This window comes from Microcebus murinus, chromosome 12 (assembly GCF_040939455.1).
Source record: "Microcebus murinus isolate Inina chromosome 12, M.murinus_Inina_mat1.0, whole genome shotgun sequence".
Taxonomy (NCBI): domain Eukaryota; kingdom Metazoa; phylum Chordata; class Mammalia; order Primates; family Cheirogaleidae; genus Microcebus; species Microcebus murinus.
In genome coordinates, this window is record NC_134115.1 from 25,664,527 (window position 1) to 25,674,226 (window position 9,700).

Genomic DNA, 9,700 nt, shown 5'->3' on the forward strand with positions numbered 1-9,700 from the left:
GTCTTTCTGCCACCTGGGGCTGAAATACAGAATGACTTGAGTTTGGGCTGCATTACATGGAAAGGGTAGCAAAAGTGAGAGTAGTTTAGGCTAAAATATGAAAATTGTGATTTTTAGTTTTTTTCAGCAACTATAGCCATTGCCAATTAACTCAAGCTTTGATTGATACAGGATGGTTTAGGATTTAAGCTCTTGCAGTAAAGAATGATTCTGTTTAGTATGTATCAGTTGCGTAAGATTTGGCTACAGAGCAGAATCTGAATAAAAATTCATGTTGTTTTACCAAGCTTGACTAATTATGAAAATATCTAAACATAGTAAAATAGTTAATATTTCAACCAATGGTATACTAGCATTTAAAAATCAATTGCTATTATCAATCGTTGCCTATTCATTTATCTAGAAGAGCAAACATTGCTTTCTGGAGCTTATTGTTATATGTAGTAACTTGGAAGATGAAGAAAATTAGGGATAAAATTTTAAATGGCCCTAAATGAAAACGAAGTTCTGAAATTAATGATTTGATGCATAATTATAAGTTCGTGGAAGCTTCAGTCCAACATCTAGAAAATGAACATTGCCTTAATTATTTGTGCCCTAACTTGTTCCAAAGAGAACTTAACACATGACTGTTCCCTACTCTCACCTACCATTTCTGCAGCTACCTGTCTGGATTCTTGCATACAGGTTTGAGAATAGAAGCAAACAAAATCTTAATAAATTTAGGATAGTTTGTAAAAAAAAAAAAAAAAAAAAAAAAAAATTTGCGGTATCATGTGAAATATTTGGTTTTAATCTATCATTTTGATTTCTTTAATCCATTTCATGTGGTATAGATATTTGGACCAGTGCAGCAAATCATGAAGTTTAAATCTTTAGATGACGTGATCAAGAGAGCAAACACTACTCACTATGGGTTAGCAGCAGGAATCTTTACCAAAGACCTGGATAAAGCCATCACAGTGTCCTCTGCTCTGCAGGCCGGGACAGTGTGGTAAGTCAAGCCTTAGTGATGCAGCTTTTTCAGTGTTAACCACATTAACAGATTACCTTACACCTTTTTAGATTTGGATTTTTCATTTGGACATACATGGTTTACTAGAAAAGCAGTTGCTGCCTTAAAAAACAAAACAAACAAAAATCCTGCTATATTTTGAGAACTCACATGGAACGGTATTTTCTTTTAACTCCTTCCAGTCTGAAATTGTTTACTCAAAATGTTTTATTGAGGTTTCATTAATACAATATAATATTGCTAAGTGATTTCTAGACACTTGGCACTACGCTATAATACAAAGGACATAAAAGTTCTGTTTTAGTCAAGTTTAATTAGATAAAAATATATTTATTTGGTACCCTAATACATGTGAACATTTAATTTTCACCTTCTTACTCTGGGATTATTTGGCATGTCTTGAAGTTCTTAATTTAGAAGGACTCACTGAGCTTTGAGGAGCCTGTCACTCTCGTTTTTGATCTAGTTTATATCTCTGATGTTTTTATATTAATTTAGAGGTTATAAATGCTAATGGCTGCTTCTCTCAGACTGTTGCATTCCCTGCCCAGCTCCCAGTCCCTGGTCATTTCTTGGTCATTTTTCCCCCTCCAACCTCATTTTGTCCTCTCAGCTCTGACACACCCCAAGATTATTTTACTTCCCGCTACTAAGTCACACATATTCCAGTAAAAAAAAAAAGAAGACATTAAAAAGTATTTATCTGTAAGAGAAAATCCTCACTCCTCTTGAGCACTCTAGAATCTTTTCTCCTATCCAAAAGGAGAGTCATCATTTAGTAAATGTTTACTCTATACTAGGCACTGCACTCCATTCTTACATTCATTATCCCCTTTTACTTCGCCACTATTTCATTGTTATCTCAAATTTATCAATGAAAAAACTGAAGCTTAGTGAGGTTAAGTAATTTATCAAGATCAGACAATAAATAACAGAAGCTGAGAGTCACACTTATTTCAGACTCTAAAGCTGTGTTTCTCAACTCTTTGTTAGAATCATCTGGGGTCTTCCAAAATATATAAACTGATTTGAAGTAGAGTAGAATATGTATCATTACACCAATTATGTCAATGCTATGGTTTGAATGTCTCCTCTGAAATTCTTGTTGAAATTTGCTTGCCATTTGTAACAATATTAAGAAGTGAGACCTAATGGGGAGTTTAGGTGATAAAGGCAAATTAATGCCATTATCAAGGAAGCAGGGTAGTTATAGGGAGAGAGGGTTGTTATAAAAGTGAGTACAGCCACTTTTACTTTGCTCTCTTGCATGTACTTTTTTGTTTTTCCATTATGGGATGTCATAGCATGAAGGCACTTGCAGGAAGCCAGGGCCATCCTCTTGGAATTCCCAACCTCTAGAACCACGAGAAAAATGTATTTCTGTTGTTTATAAATCACCCAGCCTATACTATGCAGTTATAGCGACAGAAAACAGACTAAAACAATCTCACTTATTGAGTCTGGGCATAGATCTTTTATTTAAAGGGTATTTTTCAAAGTGATTCTAATTTGCAACTAGAACTAAGGACTATGCTTATAAGCCTGATTCTGTAATGAGATGTTTTCTTTCCAACACTTTTAAATAAAATTGAGGAAATTCCTCGTAAATACTCAATATGGCTTAGTGATCAATATAGAATTTGCCTATGACTGATAAAAATATTAATAAAATTCAGCATTACTATTGTACATATATTATCTCCATTTACTACAGACATACTATGTACCATTCTACACCTATGTGCACATTCTACACTATGTACTATGCACTACACCTGTGTATCATTCTACACTATGTACACATTCTACACCTCATTTTCTGTGTGCCCTGAAACAACCCTATTAAATAGAAGCATCTGCACTGTACACTTGAGGAACACATGCTTAGAGAGGATCAAAGATGTAGTGAACCTACAGTTTTCACTAAGTGGATATGTTTCAGTCCTCCATTAATTTATACTTAAAATAGTCTCATTACCAATGTAGAGTCAAAACAGAAAACTTCTGCATTTTTTAACAAAGACAAGTTTCAGATTTTTTATTTTGGAAAATAGAATGTTACATGCCTAATTGATAAAGAAGCTTGTTATAACATTTCACTGGGCATCTTAGGAATTCCCAGTCAGGAATATCTCTACAATTAAAACAGAGGGAACCATATTTTTATTGCTATATATCCCAGAGCATAATAATACTGTAGCATTGTCCCATCCTAACAGCTGCTTGGTATTTTGGGGACAATTATTGAATTCCAGAGTTGCTGGGATTTTATTCACAATTTCAAAGCAGGTGTGTGGTTTTGCAATTTAAATGAGTATAAGCAAAGCTGAGACAAGCTGCCTTTTAAAAGTATAAATTTATTAAAGAAACTATTACTCCAGGATGAGGGACATGGGCAATAACTCTGTGGTCACGTGAGAATGTGAAATGCTGAGAATTGAGATAGTAAATGTTTTAACTGAGAAAACATTTAATCTTAAAATCAAAGTAATGACTAAACTCTTCCAAATATAATACAATTTGTCTGAAAGCCACACTGTTGTTCACCTATTATAACAGCATAAGGGAAAGAAAAATACTTAAAAAGAACATTGTTTTTCTCCTTTAAAAAATATTGTTTTTTCTTTTGTGCGTGATGAGAATCATGTAGGTAATTAGATTTTGCTCTTAACTTTGGCCACCAAGAAATTTAAAGCTAAACAAATTGTTCATGGCCTACATAACTGCATTCTAATTTTCCCCCATCATGATATTTTATCATAATTACTTCTAGAATTCTAATTATTCACATTTTTGTAATTACATTTATTTATATAAGCATATTTAAATACTTTATGAAATATGACAGGGAATAAACATATTTATAATTAAGTGCAACTCCTGCCAAGGCCTCTGTTTAAGTAATTTATTGAACCAATTAATGGGGAAACAATGAACTGAGTAATATGATACATATTGCAATTGCAAAAGAAAATTGAATCTAGCCTATTAAGTACACAAACCTCAAGAGAACTGCAAAGCTTATTGAATATAGACAGTAGGGAACACTCATCCAACAAATTCCAGTCTTCAGCAAACCATATCCTTCCTCATATGGTATATTAGCTATTCTATAATTCTAACTAAGTCTTCTCAGGGACATGATACACTGCCAAAATGGCTATCCACATATGCATACATACATATTTGTACCATTTTCTTTGTTTCTAGGTGGTATATATCCATATATGTCCACATTCTAATTTATAGTGTTACTTTTTTGTTGCAATAAGTATGTTTTATTGAAATTGAGTTCTTAAGAAGCTTTCTGAATTTCTAAAATTGCCAAATAAAAGTTATTTCATATGTTAAGTAACATCTGTAATAACTTCTTTTCAGGGTGAATTGCTATAGCATGGTGTCTGCCCAGTGCCCCTTTGGTGGCTTTAAGATGTCTGGAAATGGACGAGAACTGTAAGAACTTTTTATTGATATACTTATTTCATAAAAATGGCTTTTACTCCTAGGGAATTAATTCACAGTTGCCACCTTAAGTAAAACCTACTTTTATTCTTTCCTGGAGAATTTATACCACCCAATAGCTTATTAAATGTTGGCTGTACCCCATAAGTGCAGAAAGGTGCTGGCAGAAGGGAAATATAATTTATTAAGCTCCTGCTATTCATAAGGGTCTGTATTAAGCACTTTACAGTATGATTGAAATATTGCTTAATTTTAGAATTGTTTGCTGCATATATGAATGAAATCCATGTGTGAAACATCTCCAGAAAGGAGGGGGAAAGCATAAAGTGGTGATTGTAGTAAATGTGCAAATATAAGAACACTACAGTTATTTAAATATGCCTCTAAATAGATAAATCAGGTACCTTATCTTGGAAAACATCAGTATAAGAGGAATGATTCTCATTTATTGAAATATTATTGATGTAGACTCTAAAATTTTAAATTACCTGAATAAGTTATTTTTGGAACTAAAATATAAACCTGAGGGAAATTGGACTAAGGAAAACATGTTTTATAGTAGTGAATAGATTGAGAATATTTACATGTAAATGCATTTATGAGCCTTCAGTTGGTTTTGAAACTGGGAGTCTTTTTATAATAATGTTCACATACATGTGTAAACACAGAAAGTAGCAGCAAAAATTTCAACCATTTTATTTCTTTAAATTTTCTTGCATTTATCAATAAATTTAAAATATCATGAAGAAAAAAGATAAATCATATACAATCCTTGTGGTATCAAACATAGTAAACCTGCCCATTTGGTAAATAGCAAGTAAAAGTAAGTCTTTCTAAGTTTCTAAGAGTCATACATGAGGTAGTCATGCACTTTGTCACTTGTCTTAATAAATCAGCAAAATTGCAATTAGACAATATTTTGGGGCAGGCAGTGAAATGGAGGAATGACAGAATGATCTGTCAACATTCTCAAGATGCTTTCATTAGTACTTACTACAGATAAGGCCCTAGGGACATGGCACTATGCTCCATACTCTACATAGCTGTGGTGGCAGGAGGAATATGTAAAAATATATGCAAAATAACCCACACACACTAGATCGAGACTTCATACCTTATGGGGGCAGAGAAGCAGTTAAAGTACAGAGCAAAGTATTGAAGGACAAGAAATCTGGACACCACCAAACTTTAGCATTTAGGAGGACAGCTCTCTAATTGTCATTTTCCTCTGTCACACAAAGTCAAGGGTTGTGGGTGCAGATTAAGAAGTCCTGAAGCCAAGAAAATTGTCTGAGATTTTACTTGCAGAATAGTGAAGAGCCCTGAATATATTTAGAATGTTTTGAGGAGATAGCAGCAAAAGATCAACCCACGAAAAGTACAAGGCATATCTGAGAAGATGTAATTTGCATCTGACCATGTATTTAAATCCTGACACCACTTGGTAGCCATGCTGCCCGCTTCAAGTTGTCTAACTTCTGAGCCTCCATTCCTCATATTGCAAATGTAGATGCTAACTTTCCTCTTAAGATCTTTATAACACAATGAATGTCCAATCCCTAGCCTTGTAACTGTCACAAATTGGAAACTCAACAAAGAGTTTCTTCCTCCCCTAGTTTCTTCTCTTTATAATATCAGTAACTGGAGAATCCCTTGGCAGAACTAATTACTTTGTACAAAAAGCTGGAACAAAGGATAAATTACTCTAAAGGTCAGTTAGTTCGTTGCTGGCCCACCTACCTAACACATTTTCCTCGGAACAGTGAAGATAATCAAAAGGGATGAAAAAACTTATGTAGATCAAACTCGTAAATTCTGTTGAATACAGACATTAAGGTTGAGACATAAGGGAATCAAATAAGAGAAGGATTGAAAACAGGAACTCATCGTCAATAATTTCCTAAGTATCTGGAACACAGATAGATGTAATTTTCTTCTTTAAAATATAAAGGAGAAAGTTATGCTATATTATTTTTTTACTTCAAAAATTCCAGCTGAGAATGCTATTGTTCAAGTCCAAATTTGGTGAACTTAAGAAATGAGTCATTTGCTACAAGGTATTTCAAGAGAATTACTCAAGTGATATTACTCAAATGACCCCCAAGAGTTAAATTATAATTTGTCCTCCAAGGTAGAAAGGCAGAATTGATCAAGCGGGAACAAAATCCTCAAAGAGCCAGAAATGGTGGTCTGCAGACCCCAGTGAGTTTGATGATGACACAGAATGCGCGAGCTTTGATTTTGCATCTCTGATAGTGGGTTGGCACTGAATGGGTTAAATGGCAGAAATTCCCCCTTTATGTAATTGCATCATTCTCACTTAGGTTAATATAGGTCCCTTGAGATGTTGCTAGCATGCCAGTTTAAACTTAATTGGGTCTCAACCCTCGCAAGATATTTCTTTCCTCCCCTCCATTGGAAAGAAACAAGGACATGTTGTAAACTACCGGGCATAGAGTAAGAACTCAAATGAATATTTTTTGCTAGATAATTGCCTAGTCAGTTCAGCAAATATTTCTTCTGTGCCTGCTTTGTTAGTGACAGTCTCAGTCCTGGGCACAGAGGGAAAAACAGGTGTAACTTGTCACTAGTACCTTTTTGTTGCAGTGTGGGCCCTGGATGAGAAGCTTGGGTGTCACTGGAAATTTACTAGAAATGCAGTGTCAGGCCTTACTCCAGACATACTGAGTCAGAATCAGTCTTCGAATAATGTCCTAGATGATTTGTACATCGAAGGTTTTATTATAGAAGTGCAGAGCTAGTGACTCACAGACTTAGTAAGAAAAAGAGACATCTTTGTGTTACATCATAGATATAGCAGAGGTATAAGAATCCTAAGGAGCAGGGCCTGTCCCAGCCTGAGCAGAACATTAATCACACTTACTACTTTCTTGAGAGCTTCAGGTGCCATGTGACCCAAAATACAATGGAAAGCCTATTGGCTAATATCATGGGTTGATTTATCTAATGCTGGGAGATAAAATACTATCTTTTAATGGGTTTCAGACAACTGAGGCCAAGCCCTTCAATTACTTTGAATAACATGCTCATTGAAGCTTTTAACAGGTATTTTCAGAAGCTTAATTGCCCACGAAAATAATCAGTGTAAGACTATTAGGTTACCCAGGAGAAAATGATGTCTCCTACATATCTGTCTATGTCACAAGAAGGGAGGGATAGAAAAGGATCAAGATCTTATTTTTCTGTAAGCCTACATGTGCATGAATGTTGTCATTTTAAGAATATTTTTATATACATGTCATTTGATCCTCTTGTCAGAACAATACAGAGTATAACTGAGCCCCGTTCCTTTAGTTACCTCTTCAACGAAGGGTAAATCACAGTCAGCTTCTAAAACTGGCAGGAGGTCCCCGTAAATCTAATAACAAGATAGCAGGGTCCAAATGGATTGATTTGTGTTAATTCCTGATCTTTTGGGTTGGACTTAAGAGTTATATAAGCAAACGATAGGGGACAGAGGAGGTTATATAAACGGGGGAAACCAACAACTGCAAAAAGCCCAAGAGCCTGAATTTAGGCCAATCTAACCTTGTCCTCCTCCTAAAAAGAAAACAATCAAAAGAAAAGAAAAGAAAGAAAGAAAGAAAGAAAGAAAGAAAGAAAGAAAGAAAGAAAGAAAGAAAGAAAGAAAGAAAGAAAGAAAGAAAGAAAGAAAGAAAGAAAGAAAGAAAAGAAAAATAAACCAGAAAACGTTAACGATAAAGGTCAGGTTTTGTTTTATCAAGCATCAAAAGATATTGCTAAAACTATAGCTGTAAAATATTTTGTTTCAAGCCATATTAGGGCCCCTTAAAATGAAAATTTTACTCCCTTATCACTTCTGTGCCAATTCTGTGTACTTGGGAAATGCAGCTCTACTTTAGTTTACAGTTTTGTTGTACTACTTACTTTTCGGTGATTATATATCACTACCTCTCCTCTTTTATTATATCTAAGATGAAGCTAAAATAGAAATGACAAAATTCTTGTTGCATTATATTATGTTTCGAATAGTTAGAGCTTTTAAAATCAAGTAGAATAATGTCAAAAATGGACAATTTCTGTGAAAATCAACTTTAGAGTACATGATTATTCAAAATGAAAGAAAATTTTTAAACATTTTCCCCACAAGGGGATTTATGTGAGAACAAACAGTTTTGCTTGGCTAGCTACTATATAAAACGCTTTGGACACAGAAAATATTTTCCATTGTTCCTGGCCAGATAAGCAAGAACAAACTTGTACAAATCATGGACTATAGTACATTTGCGCTCTATGCTAAATGATGTTTGTGGGTGTTTTTCCTCTCTCTGTAGGGGAGAATATGGTCTCCATGAATATACAGAGGTCAAGACAGTCACCATGAAAATCTCTCAGAAGAACTCATAAAGAAACTACAAGAGTGGAGAGAAATTCTTCAATGGCTAAGCATCTCCTATAGTCACTAGCAGAGTGGGTTTTTCAACACAAAATTGTTCTTTTTGTGATTTGCTTAAAACGTAAGCTAATTAAATGAGTGTTAATATTATCTATAGAAAACTTGACATGTAGCTTATTCTGAGTCATTTGCCTTCTGATATGTGACCCCAAGTCCTATCCTAAATAAAAAAGATGGATTTGGATGTAAAATCTTTGAAACTCTGTTATAGTCCTGTGCTTTTCTTTGTAGCTACCTGTCCAGGATAATCATTTCATAGAAGAGGACCAGTTGTCATTTAGCTTCTTTCCCTTAATGACTCCTTGAAGTACTTAACATACATGTTAACTGCAGAGTAAGTTGCTCTGTTCCCAGTAGTTATGAAGTCCTTGGAGTGTCTTGAAATGTTTCCTAGATCTATGTGTGCTTGTCAAATGAAGTAATGCCTGAAATACTTAGCTGTAAGCTGAATATGAAGCTTAATAAAAGCAACCTTGCATGACTCTTGTTAAGTCTGAAATTTTTTTAAGTAGAAGTTTTGGTTATGGTAATTTGCTCTCCTTGTCACTCAAAAACAATGTTGTTAAATTGAGCATAAAGATGAATTTAAAATAAAATTCGAATCCACCCATTCTCAAATAGGTAAAGAAACATTTTACTTTCCTGAGGAATTCTTGATATCAATAGTGCATATTTGAGATAGATGGCATCAGTCCTTCGGTAAGCATTTATTGAGTTCCTAGCTGGGCACTAGTTTAGGTGTTGTGGAAAAATGGTCCCTCATCTAAAGGTACTTTAATTTGAAG

The 9,700-nt window shown here is 34.4% G+C and overlaps 1 protein-coding gene across 1 annotated transcript in view; it reads left to right on the top strand.

Annotated features, from left to right (window-relative positions):
• Positions 1-9,396, top strand: part of LOC105874770 (aldehyde dehydrogenase 1A1) — a 52,749-nt gene extending 43,353 nt beyond the window's left edge. The window contains exons 11-13 of the mRNA XM_076008629.1: positions 837-994; positions 4,394-4,468; positions 8,794-9,396. Coding sequence (XP_075864744.1) covers positions 837-994; positions 4,394-4,468; positions 8,794-8,866 — 306 coding nt within the window. The 3' untranslated portion in view covers positions 8,867-9,396. The remainder of the gene's footprint in view (positions 1-836; positions 995-4,393; positions 4,469-8,793) is intronic.
• Positions 9,397-9,700: the final 304 nt, after the last annotated feature.